Source organism: Rhinolophus sinicus, chromosome 17 (assembly GCF_057876585.1).
Source record: "Rhinolophus sinicus isolate RSI-liver-muscle chromosome 17, RSI-T2T, whole genome shotgun sequence".
NCBI classification, from domain to species: domain Eukaryota; kingdom Metazoa; phylum Chordata; class Mammalia; order Chiroptera; family Rhinolophidae; genus Rhinolophus; species Rhinolophus sinicus.
In genome coordinates, this window is record NC_142517.1 from 112,842,416 (window position 1) to 112,862,360 (window position 19,945).

Here is a 19,945-nt window from a genome sequence, read left to right on the forward strand (position 1 = left end):
ATATACTGAAAATTATAAGACATTTTTAAAAGAAATTGAAGAATACACAAAGAAATTGAAAGACATTCCGTGCTCATGGATTGGAAGAATCAACATAGTTAAAATGGCCATATTATCCAAAGCAATATACAGATTTAATGCAATACCCATCAAAATTCCAATGGCATGTTTTAAAGAAATAGAACAAAAAATCATCAGATTTGTTTGGAACCAAAAAAGACCCCGAATAGCCAAAGCACTCTTAAGAAAAAAGAACAATGCTGGACGTATCACACTCCCTGACTTTAGCTTGTACTACAGGGCAATAATAATCAAGACAGCATGGTATTGGCAGAAAAACAGACACATAGACCAATGGAATAGAATTGAGAACCCAGAAATAAAACCACATAAATATGGACAGATAATTTTTGACAAAGAAGCTAAAAACATGCAATGGAGGAAAGACAGCCTCTTCAATAAATTGTGCTGGGAGAATTGGATAGCCATGTGCAAAAGAATGAAACTGGACTGCTATTTGTCACCATGTACCAAAATTAATTCAAAATGGATCAAAGACTTAAGCATAAGACCCGAAACAATAAACTGCATAGAAGAAAACATAGGTACTAAACTTATGGACCTTGGGTTCAAAGAGCATTTTATGAATTTGACTCCAAAGGCAATGGAAGTAAAAGCTAAAATAAACGAATGGGACTATATGAAACTTAAAAGATTCTGCACAACAAAGGAAACCATCAACAAAATAAAGAGGCTACCAAATAAATGGGAGAAGATTATTGCAAACAGTGCCTACAATAAGGGGTTAATATCCAAAATACACAAGGAACTCATACAACTCAACAACAACAACAACAACAACAAACAACCCAACTGAAAAATGGGCAGAGGACCTGAAGAGAAATTTCTCCAAACAGGACATACAAATGGCAAATAGACAGATGAAAATTGCTCAACATCACTAATCATCAGAGAAATGCAAATAAAAACCACAGTGAGCTATCACCTCACCCCAGTTTAATGGCTTTCATCAACAAGACAAATAGTAACAAGTGTTGGAGAGGCTGTGGAGAAAAAGGAACCCTCATATACTGTTGGTGGCAATGCAGACTGGTACAGCCGCTATGGAAGGTAGTGTGGAGGTTCCTCAAAGAATTACGAATAGAATTACCATATGACCCAGCAATCCCTCTCCTGGGTATCTCCCCAAAAAATCTGCAAACATTTATCCATAGAGACAAGTGTGCTCCAACATTCACTGCAGCTTTATTCACGGTGGCCAACACGTGGAAACAACCAAAACGTCCTTCAATAAATAAATTGATCAAGAAGTTGTGGTATGTATACACAATGGAATACTGTTTGGCGGTAAGAAAAGATGAAATAGGACCATTTGTGACAACATAGCGTTCATATAACGCTAAGCGAAATAAGTCAGACAGAAAAAGCAGAGAACCATATGATTTCACTGATATGTGGATATCACAAACAAAAACAACAAAAGAACAAGACAAACATATGAAGAAACAAAAACTCATAAATATATACAATAGTTGAGGGGTTACCAGAGGGTAAGAGGGGAGGGGGGGGAGCGGGGCTCTAGAAAATGGTAAACGGGGTCTGATATATGGTTATGGAAAGAGAACTGACTCTGGGTGGTGAACACCCAATGTGAGATATAGATGATGTATTACAGAATTGTACACTTGAAATCTATGTAACTTCACTAATAACTGTTGCCCCAATAAACCTTAATTTAAAGAAAAAAAAGAATTCTAAGTTTTGGATTCAAGTCAGCTGGTAAGTCTAAGTGTTGCCTCTCTAAATATAATTTTTTCCCCTCTGTCTCCTTTTAAGATGCCCGTTTTATTTGGTTTCTTACAATTTTACTATGATGTATTTAGGTGTACATTTCTTTGTATTTATATGCTGCTTGTAATTTGTAGAAATTCTATAATCTATGACTTCATGTATCATTTTTAAAATACTGCTTCTGCTATGTATGTTTTTTCCTTCTTCTGGGATTCCAATTCACTATGTTAAACCTTCTCACACATAATTCTTTTACATTTGCCATACTAATATATCTCAGTACTTCATGCCAAACAGTTCCTTCTAACCTATCTTCCAGTTCACTCATTACCTTTTCAAGTATGTCTAATCTGTTGTTAAATTCATCTGAGTTTTTAAATTTCAATTATTATATTTTTAGAGTTTCAGAATTTCTACGTCATTGTTTTCCAAATCTAACTTGTCTTTGTTAAAAATTGTTTGCTCTGACAAAATTTTTCATGCTTTATCTCCCTGAACATTGTCTGGTTTTTTAAGGCAGTATCTAAAATTCCTTACCTAGACACTCTAGGTCTATTTCTATTGTCTGTTTCTACTATTCTTTCTTTTTAACATTTATGGAATACTATACTGTATATTTGAAAAACTATATAGAAACAGAGACCTAAGATATTACCTTTGTCCCAAAAGGATTTGTTTGCATTAGCCAGGTGCCTAGAATCACTAGCCAATGGGTTAAGAATCATTGGATCAAATTTCTAAGACCAAGGTTCTCTAGGTTAGAAGCCTCACAGCCCGCCTAAAATCTGAGCAAAGGCCAATACGTACAGTTCACCCTTAATCCTAGGATTCCCAATCCAGAGCATGGGATTTTCAGGGTGCCCTAATCTCAGCAGGCCTGACCTCCAAATTTTGTCTCTTGAGCCTTGAGGTCGTCAAAATATGATCAGCCTCTCAGCCCAAATAGGTAAATATCCCAGAAAAAGCAGTTCTAGATGCTGAACCTACCTCTTTTAAATTTGTCTTTCCTGTCTTTGACTTAGTAATTCTTTACCTTGTTCCTGATAATGAGTAGATTTTTAAACATTTTGTCTAGCCTTTCTAGCTGTCCTTAGAAGGGTTGGCCCAAATTACCTAGACTGTCACTGCTAGAATCAGAAGTTCCATAACTATTGTGAATCTTTCTCTTTAGCACTATGAAGTGCCTTTGGTTGTCTCATTTAATGTGTTCCCTCCCCTCCCTTAATTCAATTTTGCCTGTCATTTCCCTTTTACACCTTTGTAGACCCTTTTATTTCATTTTCTGAATCCCTTTGTTCTAGAGTTTTCTATTAAATACATCACAGTTGTGTATTTCAACTTATTAGAACTGCCTATTAGAGACCCACTGCCATAAAACAAAAAAGCACAGTCACAGAGAAAATATTTCCATCTTATACTTACTGTAAATTCTTCTTCCTCTTCATCACCAGATTCTCCAAATATGTCTGCAATAAGATTTCTAGAAGATAAGGAAATATAACAACCTTTCATTTGCTTTCTTCTCATTTGCATAAGAACCATAAAACCTTTCTCTAATAGGGTATAATTTACATATAGTAAAATGTTACATTCTTGTGTCCATTTTGATGGATTTCGACAAAAGTACACATTCAAATAACCCTTACCCTAATCAAGATATAGCACTCCATGTCCCCAGAAAGTTCCCTTGTGGCCCTTTGTAGTCAGTCCCCAACAGTATCTTAGAGCCAACCACTCTTTTGATTGCTATCATCACAGATTCATGTAAGACAGTATTTTTGAGATTGTATTATACCTCAATATGAAATTTTAATGCAAGTTAAAAAAAGAAAAAAAAGTAAATCCCTTTCTACCACCTTATACGAACACTTGAAAACTCTTGTTATACTGTCACTTACTCTTCTTCATTCCCTGACTCACTATCACTCCCAAACAGATCCTTCTCTTCATTTTTCTTATCAGATAATTCTTTCCCTGCTCCTTCTTCACTGTCAGATGCTACAGTCTTCTCTCTTTTGCCTGATTTGTCTGATATAACATCGCTGTCAGAGTTCTCTGCATCAGAGACAACACGACTCTTCTTCGATGCTGTCAAAAAAGAAAATCATCATTACTCTTATTTTGTCATGGTCATTGTATGACTAAGTACAACAGGTGCTTTAAAATGGCAGTACATGGCAAAAATCAAAGGCCCCTTGACAGTTTAAAATAAAAAAAATAACTAAAAGGTTCATTCAGAGTCACCTTACAATTATTTGTTGTTCAGGGAAAAAAAGATCAAAAGATGAAGAATGAATGCATCAATATGAAAATAGGCATCACGAGCTACCTTTCCTTTTGGGGAACAGAGAAAAGGAGACCAGACTGCTGTGCATGATTAGAATACCTTCTATGCTGCTTGTACAGTAGTACCTCGGTTTTTGAAAGTCTCCATTGACGAACATTTCGATTAATGAACACCGCAAACCTGTAAGTAAATGCTTCAGTTTTCAAACATGCCTCGGGAAGTGGAACATGTCACGCGGCTTCCGCTGAGTGCAATATCCTGAAGCCTAGCTGTTGCCTGTTTTCGAATGTTTCAGAACTCAAACAGTCTTCTGGAACGGATTACATTAGAAAATCAAGGTACCACTGTATTAGCAGCATTAAAAAGGCTGGATATTCTTTTGTGGAATCCCCATGTTGTTGATCACTGATAGTCAGTTTGGAAAATATTATCTCCCACAGTCAAGTAGCATGTGTGTGGTCTTTTGCCTTCTCCTATAACAACTGTCAGGTTGTAAGGGAATATTTCTTTTCCAAAATAAAGTTTCATAAAAAAGTAATCAAGTAGCAAAGACTGGACTATTGTGCAGAGACATGGAGTCTCTAAATCAAGAGTTCACACGTGAGTGCTCAGTTGCTGTTTGGATGGCATCTGGCACATTAGCTAAGTCCCACAGCCAACTCTGGATACAGTGGGGTTTTCATATAAATACATTTCTTTGAAATATTACCCTGTCCAGTTAAAAATCTAAATCTCACACATCACCACTGAAACTCAAGTCTAGTTTATCATTTTGAGGCAGTCAGAACTTAAGAAATGCTATTAGAACTCAAAAGAAATTTAATATTCAGATTAGCCAATGAAAATCAGGGAAACCAGTGTTTAGGTGATATTTTAGAACATCAAGTTGAATGAGAGAATACAGATCTAACATTCCAGAAAAATACTCAATGCTTTACAGTTATAAGCTTAGAACGTAAGCAAAGCTATGGACAAACCATAATCCTTACATGCTTTCTCTTCTTCACTATCAGAAAGCACAGCAGCTTTTCGCTTTACTACTTTCTCCTCCTCCCCCTCTTTTTCTTCATCTTCATCGCTGTCAATTTTTGGCCTTTTGGGTTCTTCCTCCTCACTGTCAGAACTGTGAAACCTTTTCCTATCTATATGGCTGTCTGAATGAAAGGAGTCATTCTGCATTTCTGTATCCTCTCCCTTATTCTCCCCGTCACTGTCGTCATCTGACTCTGGCTTCTGTTTGCATCTGGAAGCATCCTCAGTTTCAGAGTCACTGGTAGGTCCCTTCTGAGGCTCCTCACTCTCCGAGTCACTCACTCGGGGTTTGGGTAGCTCTTCATTTTCAGAGTCACTGGCCTGGTTCCTTGGAGGGTCCTCACTTTCTGAGTCACTGATACGGGGTTTGGGAAGCTCCTCACTTTCGGAGTCACTGGCTTGGTGCCTTGGAGGGTCCTCACTCTCAGAGTCACTGATACGGGGTTTGGGAAGCTCCTCATTTTCGGAGTCACTGGCCTGTGTCCTCTGAGGCTCCTCACTTTCCGAGTCACTGATCTGAGGTTTGGGAAGCTCCTCACTTTCGGAGTCACTGGCTTGGTGCCTTGGAGGGTCCTCACTCTCAGAGTCACTTATTTGAGGTTTCAGAGCATCCTCTGCTTCAGAGTCACTGGCAGGACTTTTGGGGAGCTCTTCAATCTCTGAGTCACTGGCAGGATGCTTTCTAACGTCTTCATTTTCTGAGTCACTTGCATGCCCATTAAGAAGTTCCTCATTTTCAGAATCACTAACAGGTAATTTCCTGGTCTCCTCACTCTCAGAGTCGCTTCCATGGTGATTGATTTCCTCATTTTCAGAATCGCTTGGAGGAGGCTCTGCATGTTCTTCAGATTCAGAGTCACTGTCCTTTTGGCCTTGAAGCTCCTCACTTTCAGAGTCACTAGCATTGAGATTTGAGGGGTCTTCATTCTCAGAGTCTGTCACATGATGTCTTTTGTTGAGGTCATCTTCTCGATCACTAGTTTCATTCTGAAAAATAAAAGGAGAAAAAAATTAGAAAAGTGCAAAAAAATGTTTGGTAGTAAAACGTTAAAATTTTTCAATGATTTTTTAAAATGTATGACTACATACGTGTAGAATTCTTGTTCTCTACCTATCCAGAAACATCCCACTTTAAAGAAGGCCATCTATCTGTGAAATCACTAACATGGTTTGGATCCCCAAATGGGGAAAAGATAACCCATCTAGCTTTCAGCAACACACATTGTAAAGCATATCCCCTGCTTACTATATAGAAGACTTGAATTTTGAAGAGATGAAAAATGGAAAAAGAAAAAAAAGAAAAGAAAAAGAAAGCAAGCCTAACTTTCTCACATAATTTTAGTTCCTAAACATATTTTTCAAAGAAATACAAACATGTACCCAAGTTTTTTAAAAAACAATTTCATTTTCCTTAAAACTATTTTTAAGGAAAAGAACTAAAGAACTTTATTCAAAGGGTCGAATAACACATAGGACTCATTCTCCCAGGTCAATTGAAACAAACAAGGAGAGGTGTAGCTGACAGTTACCAAGCACCTAACAAGAGCCAAATACCACATCAGGCTCTCTCCTATTCGTTCATTTACTCCTCACAACAGTACTCTCCATGGTAAGAAAACTGAGGCTTGGAGCAGTTTGGGTCATACATCTAGTAACCCAGGTAGAAAAGTTTTAGAGCAAACATGACTTATCTAACTATACCGACACAATGTTACTTGGAAGTAATAGGAAAACATATACAAACTTAGCATATGTATGTAATAGCTATGTTTTTTAAAATGCAGAGGAAAATACACAAAATTAAACACACAAAGACACTGATAACAAAGTTTTTAGGACCAGGGAAATTATTTCCTCACGCAGTATCTGAACTTTCAATAACACAGTGATAACATTCTGGTTTAACAAGTATAAAAATATTTGGCTATACCTGTCCCGGACTGCCTATCTCTGACTTAACATGAAAAATAAACTTCTATCAAAAAAATAAAGTCCAATTATTTCTGTGTTAAAAATTTACTAAGTCAAATATTTCTCTTTAGAATATGACTGACATTACATGAACTTACCATAGATAAATTTCCAAGATGCAAAGAGTCTTTAATAATGTACATGCCCATCAATTGTGCTATAAGATAATTGACAAGAGAACCTAGTGACAAGATAAATGGCATGAAATGTTTTCACAACACCTATACTTTAATATGTTGCAGGCTCATTTAAAGAAGAGTAAGGATGCTGTGTCTACAACTTCAAAGAGAATACAAATATAAAATAAGCTAAAAACGCAAAAGTTTGAGGGGTTTCCCCCCCTCCATATTTTATTACCATCTTGACAGCACAGCATTCCAAAGAAACAGAAATTGGTACATAGTCATCCAAATGTAACATGTTCAAGAGGAAGCTTTCTAAAATCATAAACTTTCCAAATTTTCCAAAGGCGTTTTTCTTTTATTATCACTGGGCACTCAGCACAGCACTAGAGTCCCTGTCAAGTCACACAGCCTATTATCCCACTAATCCTGGCATTTATCTATTAAATGTGGTATTAGGAAGAAGAAATAATATAGTATCTTCTGATCTAGTACAATACTTCATATATTGTTAAAAGTTTACTTTTAGTCATGCTTCATCATTTAATTCTTTTATATTTTAGGAGATGCAGATGAAAATAATAACTGTCTAGAATATAACATGCTTTAAGAAGACAGGCATTTTTGGGGTTTCTTCATTGTGGTATCTTCAGAGCACAGAATGGTATCTACTATATACATACAGTAAGAATTTGTTGAATGAACAATAGAGGACTTAGGTGGGAATAAGATAGAGGTTAACTCAACAAGCATTTGTTTAGGACCTCCCATGTGGACAGTGCAAGGAATCAAGGCTGAACATATCTCAGTGCCTGACCTTCAAGTTTGTCTAATGAGGAGCCAGCCAAATACATCATAACAATACAGTGAAATATGCACTACGAAGGTATGCATGATTGTTTTGAAAGCCTACAGGAACTAATCTGAGACTGAGCTATAAAAGGTGTGTAGACAACAGGTATTTGCAATTAGTTTGTGAAGATCGAGTTAAGAAGTTAACTGGATTACTGAGGGGGGAAGGAGACACATACAGATACCAGTAGAAGCAACTACAGCAGGAGGCGAAAGTAAAACTGTAACTGGCTTCTGGAATGCTTTCTATGACACACCCGTGACGTAACTTTCACACCATGTTTGTGTGTGATTCAATTTATCTGAGTTGCAAACAACAGAAACCACCTCTGGCTGGTGCTAGAAAAAAGAACAATCTTCTCAGAATCAAAGTGGGTTGAATGAAGACTCAAGAAGGGAGGAATGCCCAGGCAGCTCAGAGCTTGGAAAAGGGAACTAAAAGATCTTTTCACTAGAACACCATTAGTGTCTAGTCAGCGCTAACCACGCTTAATTTCAGTGTCTAGAATCAAAACTTTGAATTCCCAGGAGAGAACCTAATTGGCTATGGCAATATCAGATGCCGTGACTCAGTGATGTGATAGGTTACAGCCAGAACAGGGGCACGCAGAGGGAGCTGCTCCCCAACAAGGGAAACCATGAACTGAGCCATCATACAAAAACTCACCTGCTACTCTCTACCCTGGATTTCCTGACACGTGGTGCATGCGTTCCCAAATAAGCAACCATTACAAGGACATTACACATGATAATGACTACAAAAATTATGAATTCCAATCCATTTTTAAGGAGTTTCATAAAAATCTGAGTATCTACCCATTATGTGTGGCACGGTGGGGAAAAAAGGTAAGAAATGACTGCAGTAAGAAAGTGCTAAGCGATAGACGCTTTAGAATGCACTCAGGTGATGACATCACAAGATTTGGGAAAAGAGTATGTTAGAAATTACACAAGCTTACAAGTTATCAAAACAATATTCAAAATTTTAAAACTGGTTTCAGGAATTAGTTTAAATCACAAACTTAAAAGAATCCCAAATACAGTTTATTAAATCAGATATGACTACAACAACTCAATGGTAGAAACTGCTGTTTAAATGCCATTTTCCTTTTTCTGTACACCTGAAACCAACACAATATTCAATGTCAACTGGAATTAAACAAAATTTTAATATGAAAAGACACGGAAGAACCTTGAGTGTATATTACTAAGTGAAAGAAATTGACATACTATATGATTCCAACTATGTAACATACTGGAAAAGGCAAAACCGTGGAGATAGTAGAAAGATCTATGTTGCCAGGGGCTGGGTGTGGGGACAGGATGAACAGGCAGCGTGCAGAGTATTTTCAGGGCAGTGAAAATACTCTGTATGATACTATAGTGATGGACATGTCATTATACATGTTCCAGTAAGTGAACTATCCCTTCTTTTGGGATAGTTTAAAAACTTAAGATCTCACAAATAATCTTAATATAGCAGATAAAAGCAACATTTTATTAGAAAAAATTTAATATTAATCTTTTTAAATTTGTAGAGTTGTATTAAGGCCCAGTATGTTACTAATTTTCATTAATGCTCCATGTGTTTGGAAAAGCTTTTATATTCTGAAATTACTGGGTGCATTAGATCACATGTGTTAGTTGTTTATCTCAAACGATATATATTATATTGATTTATCTTTTTTTTTTGCTTGCTTTATCAGTTGGTTGGAGGAATTCTGAAATGCTTTCCCTAACACCTTTCTCTTCATAATCTGTCAAAATTTACTTTATATATTTGACCCTACATTTTAGATGCATAATTATAGCCTTAGTATGTACCTTAGGTATATTTTTTTGATAAAGTGAAATTCTTGCCATTATATGGTGGCCTTCTCTATCTCTAATATAATACATTTCTTTAAAGGCTGTTTCATGTATTATTAATACAGTTAAGCCAGCTTTATTTTGTATTTACTGTGTATAATTTTTTTATATACTGTCCTGCATACTTTTAATTTAGAAATGCCTCTTACAACACATTTAATTGGATTTTAACTGCTATTTTCTTAATGATGTAAAAAATTCCCTAATGTAATTGTCCGACAAATGGGGCACCCTGAGGGTCCTCGGGGCCTTAGAAGTGTTTGTAACACGCCCCTCTTACCACCACTCACACTGTAGTCATGAGTGGCTTGTTACCCACAGTGAATGACCAGCCAGTTACCTCGGCACACAGACACACCACGGTGGTCACACTCCTATGGGCGAGAGCCACAACACAAGCAGACAGCTGACATTTTAAATTACAAAGTAAGTAATAAAATTGCCATAAGGCAAATAGCAATTAGTAAATTTCAAAACCATATATGAATGTCAGGTAGAAATCCTTATAAAGAACCAAACAACTCTGAACACTTGCTTGTTCCTTATCCACTAGTAGAGTCAAACTCAAAACTGTTGAACTTGCATACAAACCTACCATTATAAGTTGGTGAAGAATCAACACCAAGTCACACAGTAGAGTCCACGAGGAAAAACACCTATAGAAGCATTTTCAAAAACACGTTTCACTGAACCTCAGTTCCAGAAGATATCTGAAATCCTCATCTTGGAGTTTGTCGATGTACATCAGCTTAACTAGCTATGAAATAATCTGAGCTAAACCAGCAAAAAAACAACAATGCTGTAACTGTCATGTAGCTCCTGGAGTGCTACAGGCTTTGACTTTAAGAATCTCCAATTTTACAGGAAGCACACACATTACTAAAACGAGGCTATATACCTCAGTGTCCTTTGTCTGTCAAAAGCTAGTTGATCTTCGAACCAGACTGTCAAAAAACAAAAGCACTCCTGATGACAGTACTGGGGAAACAATTCTACACAAAGCGTAAGAGTTTACAGTGATGAAGCAAACAGCAGCCTCCCTCGCTCACTCCCAGGTCTGCCTCCTCACCAACATCTGCACGCACCAGCAAGCCCCAACGTGCGTGTGCATTAACAATCACCTGAGCAGCTCTGGTGCAACATGTACAGGCTTCTGTATTTCTTACCTCCAGATATTAACCCCATAAACCTGGGAAATCTGCATTTTGACTTTAACCCAAGTGATTCTGACTGCATTTTAGAAACTTCATCCAGACAAGTGGAGCTAAATGCACTACGTCACCTCCAGGCCTTTCCAAGTGCAGTTCTCTTTGCCTAGACTATCTTTCCCCTACCAAGTCCTTTCTACCTCAAAACTGGGCAAATACCCCTTTTTGAAGCCTCTCCCATCTTTTTCTCTAGGCAGAATGGACTTTGTGCAACATAATGAGACAGTGAAGAACATGGTCTTTATAGTCAGAAAGAACTGGGGTCCAAACCCCAGCTCGGACCTTTTCTACTCCATGATCTAAAGCTTCCCAAAGCTTCAATGTCCTCCATGGGATGGAGTTAGGAACAGTATCTATATCTGGAGAGAGCTATTCTGAGGATCCAATGCATGTAAAGCAGCACAGGGCCTGTGAACATTCCTTAAATGTTATAACCATTCGTAACAAAGTATCTTATTACAAAGCATTCACCTATCAAGACTCAACTCAAATACATCATTTGTGAAGGCTGAGCTGGTTAGCCATTCCCTCCTTTGTATTCCCGCTCTGCCAAATATGTTTCCTTTCTTATGCTTACCACGCCTCAGTTGTCCATCTCCGTGTCCTGGACCTAAGGGTGGCTCTGGACCCTCGCTGAAGGAGGAATCTGTGAATGTGGGGAGCTTTTTCTGGCTGTCAGTGACTAGAGAGATGTTAACTAGCTTTTCATTTACTCAGTGCTTGGGAACCAAGACACTAAATGTCTCGCAGTATACACACCTGCCCCCAAGTGCCCACAGCTGACTTACTCCGAATGCCTTGTTCAGGAAAGTAGCACTAGGTTGCTCTCCGTACTGTGCGGCCAGACAGGACCCACACACAGGTAGGAACACGAATGAGATGAGAGAGATCAAAGGGCCCAGTAGAGATGGTGTTAATAGACAAGGAAAGCATTCTGGGTCCTTTTGGGACAACTGGGGAATATGGGGAAGTTTGACCAATCAGCAAAAAAGATAAGAATGAAGCCAAATGACAGTCTGAAAAGTTCCAATGACCTGTTCCTCAGTGAAATTAAAAATATTTAAAAACAACCATTGAAAGCCTCTGGAAATGGTCTTATAAGCAAAGAGCAAATGAAGAAGAACCTATCGAAGAAGACCTACAAAAATTTGGTAAGAGAAGAGTCTCTGGTATTTGAACCGAGAGCACTTTTCCAACCTCAAAGCTCAGTGGAGAAGACTGCTTCAGCCTGAACACAGGGTACCTCTCCCTCCAGCTGGGTGGAGGGCTTTCTGCCCAGGAGGAGCACAACACCAGCCTTTCCCATTCTGCCTGCAGCTACCTGTTGCTGAGGCTAAGTTCTAGGCGAGTGCAACCAATAGGTGGGGTGTCCCATCTTCTACTCAGTCCTCAGTCATGGAAAGGCTCTACCTTGGGTGCAGCATCCTGACAATACCTGAACACCTTTGCAACAACTTGTGAGAGGGAGGCTCCATGTCAGGAAAGGTAAGCCAAGAGCTACCCAATCCCTCCCCACCCCTCACCGAGAGCTCAGCTTCTGGAGTGGTGTTTCACGGAGAAAGTAGCTTTCCATTATCCACCTCTAGTTCCAGAGCCCTCGTGCAAAGATTCTGCCTGGAGAAAACAGGAGCAGTATACCAGACAGCTTCTAATTTGTCCCCAAAGAAACTGACTTCACTTGTAACCAAGCCTGGGGAATTTCAGGCTAAGGCACTCTCAAGAATACTGGAAGTTCTGGTGAAAGGCACTTGGGAGAAGAGTCAAGATAAAACCGTTGGCCAGCTAGTTTGCAGCAGAGAACCAGAGACTAAGACAGTTGTGAGGAGCCATCCTGGGGTCAAAACAAATATCACACACAGACCTCAGAAACTATTCTGTTAAAGGAGCCAGAATTTGACTGCATTAGTTTGTTTCAAAATTTTTGCCACAGGGCAATAGAGGCCAGAAAGCAGTGGGATAACATTCAAAGTACTTGAAAACAAATCTAATCAACCAAGAATCCTATATCCAAAAACAATCTTTCAAAAATAAATATTAAGTAAAAAAGAAATGAAAATTTCCCAGATAATCAAAAAATGAGAGAATATATCTAACAGATCCACCATACAAGAAATAAACAATGATCTTCACAGGCTGAAAGCAAGTGACCTCAGATAATAATTCAAACCCACATGAAAAAAACAATGAACACCAGTAAAGGTTAATTATGTAATTATAAAAGACAATATAAATGCATGTATTCTCCTTTCTTACTTTAATTGATTTAAATAGCAGTTGCACCAACTAATATGTATGTGGTGTACAGCTGGGCCTGTAATATATAGAAATACAACATACATATGTGTAACATATTTGCCGATAACACTACAAAGGACGTGCATGGTAGCAAAGCTGTATTAAGCTAAGGAAATGACTTCAGATGGTGACGCAAAATATTGTTGGGTTTGTAACATTAATAGATGTAATATGTATAACAATAATATTACAAACAGGGAAAAAACAATAAAACTACATAGTAGTAGCATTTCTACATACTACTGGATTTAAGCTACTGTATATCTGAAGCTGATTCTGCTAAGTTAAGATATATGTGGTAAACCCTAGAGCAACTACTAAAAAAAGAACTCAAAAATATAGTGAAACTAGTATTAAAGAAATTAAAATGCATAAAAGCATTAAAAATAACTACAACTACAGTTTATTAAAGTATACAGGGGAAAGATGTAAAGTGTGACATCAAAAACAAAATGTGGAGAGGACAAAATAAAAATGTAGAGGTTTGGTATGTGTTAGAAGTTGTTATCAGTTTAAAATAGACATAAATATATGTCATGTAAACCTCATGGTAATCCACAAAGCAAAAACCTAAAGTAGATACACAAAAGGTGAAAATACAGGAATCTAAGCATACCACTACAGAAAATCATCAAATCACAAAGGTAGAGAGCAAGAGGAAGGAACAAAGGAATTACAAAATAACCAGAAAACAACAAATGGCAATAAGCAGTCCATACCTATCAATGATTATTATAAATATAAATGGACTATAGTCGCCAATCAAAAGACAGTGGCTGAATGGATTAAAAAGACAAGATCCATCTATATGCTGCCTATAAGAGACTCATTTCAGCTTTAAGGACATACCCAGACTGAAAGTGAAGAGATAGAAAAAGATACTCCATACAAATGGAAACCAAAAGAAAGGAGTAGTTACATTTATATCAGACAAAGTACTCTAAGCCAAAAACTGTAATAAGAGACAAAGGTCGTTACATAATGATAAAGGAGTTAATCCAACAAGGAGTTCATTAACATTTGTAAATATTCATGTACTCTACATTGGAGCACGTAAATATATAAAGCAAGTATTAAAAGACCTGAAGAGAGAAATAACACAGCAATACAATAGTAGTAGGGGACTTCAATATCCTATTTTCAACAATAGATAGATCACCCAGACAGAAAACCAATAAGGAACTATTGGATTTAAACTACACGTTAGACCAAATGAACTTTAAAAAATTTACAGAACACTGCATCTAACAGCAGCAGAATATACATTTTTCTCAAGCACACATAGAACATTCTCCAGGACAGATCATGTCAGGCCACAAAACAAGTCTTAATTAAGAAGATCAAAACCAAATCAGACATCTTTTCTGACCACAATGGTATGAAACTAGATATCAACTGCAAGAAAAAAACTGGATAATTGAAAAAATATGTGAAGATTAAACAATATGCTATTAAACAACCAATGGATCAAAGAAGAAATGAAAATATATCTTGAGACACATGAAAATGGAAATACAACATATCAAAACATGAAGCTGCGGTAAAAGCAGTTCTAACAGGTAAGTTTACAGACATAAATGCCTATATCAAGAAAAAAGAAAGCTCTCAAACAACCTAACTTTACATCTCAATGAACTAGAGAAAACAACAACAATCCAATCCCAAAATTAATAAAAGGAAGAAAATAACAAAGACCAGAGCAGAAATAGAGACTAAAAAGACAAAAAAAAGATCAATAAAACTACGGGCTGGTTTTCTGAAAAACAAAATAGATGAACCAAGAGAAAAAGAGAGAACTCAAATAAATAAAATTATAAAGATACAACATTATAACTAATACCACACAAAGGATCATAAAAGACTAAGAACAATTATACTCCAACAAATTGGACAGCATAGAAAAAATGAATAAATTCTTAAAAACGTACAACCTACCACGATTGAATCATGAAGAAACAGAAAATCTGAACAGACCAATTACTAGTAAGGAGTCGGAATCAGTTATCAAAAACCTCCCAACAAGAAAAGTCCAGGAACAGATGGCTTCACTGGTGAATTCTACCAAACATTTAAAAAAGAATACCAATCCATCTCAAACTCTTCCAAAAACCAAAGAGGAAGGAACACATCCAAACTCATTTTATGAGGCCAGCATTACCCTGATACCAAAAACATACAAGGACATGACAAGGAAACTACAAGCCAATATCCCTGATGAACACAGATGCAAAAATCCTCAACAAAATATTAGCAAACTTAATTCAACATTATATTAAAGGACTGTATACCGTGATCTAATGGGACTTATTCCAGGGATGCAAGGATGGTTCAACCTCCACAAATCAATCAATGTGCTATACCACATTAATGAAGTGAAAGATTAAAATCACATGGACATCTCAACAGATGCAGAAAATGCATTTGACAAAATTCAACATTCATTCATGATAAAAACTCTCAACAAATTGGATACAGGGGGAATATACCTCAACATGATGAAGGCCATATATAACTAGCCCAAAGCTAACATACTCCATGGTGAAAAGTTGAGAGCTTTTCTTCTAAGACCAGGAACAAGACAAGGATACCCACTTTTACCACTTTTATTCAACATAGTACTGGAAGTCCTAGCCAGAGACATTAGGCAAGAAAAAGAAATAAAATATTTCCAAATAAGAAAGGAAAGATACAACTGTTACCATTTGTAAATAATATATTACAGACAGAATACCCTAAAGACTCTACCAAAAAACTGTTAGAACTAATAAACAAATCCAGTACAGTTGCAGGATACAAACTCAATACACAAAAATCAGTTGTGTTTCTATACACTAACAACTATCAGAAAGAGAAATTAAGAAAACAATCCCATTTACAATTGTACTAAAAGAATATTTCTTAGGAATAAATTTAACCAAGGAGGTGAAAGATCTATACACTGAAAATTACAAGACACTGATGAAAGAAACTGAAGACACAAATAAATGGAAAGATATTCCATGCTCATGGATTGGAAGAACTAATATTGTTAAAATGTCCATACTACCCAGCAATCTATAGATTCAATGCAATCCCTATCAAAATTCCAATGGCATTTTTCACAGAAATAAAACAAACAATCCTAAAATTTGCATGGAACCACAAAAGACCATGCATAGCCAAAGTAATCCTGAGAAAGAACAAAATTGGAGGCATCATACTTCCTAATTTCAAACTATGTTACAAGGCTATAGTAATCAAAACAGTATAGTACTGGCATAAAAACAGACACAAAGATCAATGGAACAGAATAGACAGCCCAGAAATAAATCCACACATATATTGTCAGTAAACTTATGACAAAGAAGGCAAGAATATACAACTGGAAAAGTACAGTCTCTTCAATAAATGATGCTGGGAAAACTGAACAGCCATATACAAAAGAATGAACTGGACCTCTTACACCATATACAAAGACCAGCTCAAAATGGACTGAAAATTTAAATTTAATACCTGAAACTGTAAAACTAGAAGAAAATACCATACAGGGGGTAAGCTTCTTGACATCTGTCTTGGTAATGACTTTTTTTTGGATAAAACACCAAAAGCAAAGGCAGTAAAAGCAATAAACAAGTTGGAACTACATCAAACTAAAAAGCTTCTGCACAACAAAGGAATCATCAACAAAATGAAAGGGTAACCTAATAAATGGGAGAAAATATTTGCAATTCATGTATCTGATAAGGGATTCACAACCAAAACATATAAGAAACTCAGACAACAGCAAAAAAATAATCTAATTTTTAAATGGGCAGAGGAACCGAACAGACATTTTCCCAAAGACATACAGATGGCCAACAAGTATGTGAAAAGATGCTCAACGCCCCTATTCATCAGGGAAATGCCGATCAAAACCACAATGTGGTATCACCGCACACCTGTCAAAATGAAATGTCATCTAAAGAGCAAGAGATAACAAGTGTTGGCGAGGACATGGAGAAACGGGAAACCAGCAGGTGGGAATGTAAACTGGTACAGCCACTACAGAAAACAATATAGAAGTTCCTCAAAAAATTTAAAATAGAACTAGCGTATGATCCAGAAATCCCTCTTCTGGATTTTTATCCAAAGGAAATGAAAACAGGATATTGAAGAGATATATGTGCTCCCATGTTTACTGCAGCATTATTCACTATAGCCAAGATATGGAAACAACCTATGTGTCCATGAACAGGTGAATGGGTAAGATGTGGTGTATATATGAGAAAGAAGGAAACCCTACCTACATGGATGGACCTAGAGGATATTATGCTAAGTAGAATAAGCCAGACAGGGAAAGACAAATACTACATGGTATCACTTATATATGGAATCTAAAAAATAAGTCAAATTCAGAAAAACAGAGTAGTAAAGCAGTTGCCAGGGACTGGAGGGTAGGGGAAATAGGGAGACGTTGGTAAAAGGGTACAAACTTTCAGCTATAAAATGAATAAGGTCTCAGGATTTAATGTATAACTTGGTGATTATAGTTGATAACATTGTATTTTATTTATTTATTTTTTGCTAAGAAAACAGAACTTAAATGTTCTGGTCTGCACATACACAGAGATAAATATGTGAGGTGATGGATGTATTAACGAGATGGAGGAATTCTTTTACAATGTTTATATACATCAAATCATTACAATGTACACTTTAAAGACCTTATAATATTATTTGTCAATTATACCTGAGTAAAGGTGAAAAAAAATTACACAGAGGTGTCATGCATCCCCCTCAAAAAAGATCTGAACCTCTAATAGGACTGAGTATCCCAAAAGGCACAATGTTTATTAACTGATTTGTCCAGTCAAAGATTCAACAACTAAGTTGAATTACTCCAATTTATCTAAAGACTCTTTTATTTTTGCAAAGATATAAAGAAATTTGACCTCAAAAAGAATTTTAATGCTGCATTAGAAAATATTCTCGTTATGACAAAGAAATCAGTAAAGGAAGAACAGGGGAACAACAAGACATGAGGCATACAGAAGACACAAAGTAAAATTGCACACTGCAACTCTATCAATAACATGACACATGAATGGATTAAAGAAGCCAATGAGGAAACAGAGATTGGATAAAAAACATGACCCAACTATATGATGACCACAGGAGACACACTAGATTCAAAGACAGAATATATGTTCTTCTCAAGTGCATAGGGAACATTCTCCCGTATGGAACACATGCTAGGCCATAAAACTTCAATAAATGTAAAAGAATAGAAACAATATTAATACAACGTATGTTCTGAGAGCACAATGAAGTAAATTAGAGTAACAGGAAAAATGTTTGGGAATAACCTTTAAATAAAATTCATAAAACAATTCTACTCACTAAACATTAATAACATACTTAGGAGTAAATTTAACAAAGAAATGCTACATTTGTACACTGAAAACTGAAAATCACTGCTGAAAGAAATTAAAGGCCTAAATAAAAGACAGCCCATATCCATGGGTCAATGGACCTCACACTATCAAGATGACAACACTCACCAAACTCATCTATAGATTCAGTGCAATCCCTACAAAATCCCAGCTTCTTTGCAGAAATTGACAAGCTGATTTTAAAATACATATGTAACTGCCAGGGGCCCAGAATAAATAAAATAATCTTGGAATAAAGTAGGACTCGCACTTCCTAATATCAAAACTTACTCAAGGCCCTATGGTACTGGCACACTGTAGACACAGATATGAATGGATCAGAATTGCAATTCCAGAAATAAAACCATACATTCTATGGTCAACTGATTTTTGACTAGGGTGCCAAGACCTTCCGATCGGACAACTGGATAGCCACACGCAAAAGAATGCAATTGGACCCTTAACTCAAAGTATACATAAAAATTAACTCAAAATGGATCAAAGACTTAAATGCAAAAGCTAAATTTATAAACTTCCTAAAATAAAACAGAGGGGTAAATCTTTATGACTTTGGATTTGGCAAAGGATTGTTAAATATGCCACTTAAAGCCCAACCAGCAAAAGAAAAAAACGGACAAATTGGACTTCATTAAAATTAAAAACTTTAGTGCTTTAAAGGACACCAAAGCAAAAGACAACTCATATAACAGGAGAAAATATTTGCAAATCAGTCATCTAATAAGGGACTTATATCCAGACTATTTAAAAAATTCATACAACTCAATAATAAAAAAGACAAACAGCCCAATTAAAAAAGTAAATGAAGGATCTGAATGGACATTCTCCAAGGAAGATATACAAATGGCCAATAAGCACATTAAAAGAAACTCAACATCATTGCTCATCAGGGAAATGCAAATCAAAACCACAATGAGATACCACTTCACACCCACTAAAATGTCTATAATCAAAGTCAGGTAATAACAAGAGTTGACAAGGATGTAGAGAAATCAGAACCTTCATACACTGCTGGTGGGAATGTAAAATGGTGCAGCTGCTGCAGACAGTCTAGCAGTTCCTCAAACAACTAAGTAGTTACTATATGAC

At 36.6% G+C, this 19,945-nt stretch overlaps 1 protein-coding gene across 6 annotated transcripts in view; it reads right to left on the reverse strand.

The window, feature by feature from the left end:
* IWS1 (interacts with SUPT6H, CTD assembly factor 1) overlaps window positions 1–19,945 on the reverse strand; it is a 64,900-nt gene that overhangs the window by 38,606 nt on the left and 6,349 nt on the right. For all 6 annotated transcript variants that reach the window (XR_016019828.1, XR_012497198.2, XM_074334569.2 and 3 more), the window contains exons 3-5: window positions 5,089–6,118; window positions 3,711–3,900; window positions 3,235–3,292 (exon numbers count right to left, since the gene is read on the reverse strand). Coding sequence is in view for 4 of the 6 variants with exons in the window: in XM_074334569.2 (XP_074190670.2) it covers window positions 3,235–3,292; window positions 3,711–3,900; window positions 5,089–6,118 (1,278 nt within the window). In the remaining 2 variants the exon portion in view is untranslated. The remainder of the gene's footprint in view (window positions 1–3,234; window positions 3,293–3,710; window positions 3,901–5,088; window positions 6,119–19,945) is intronic.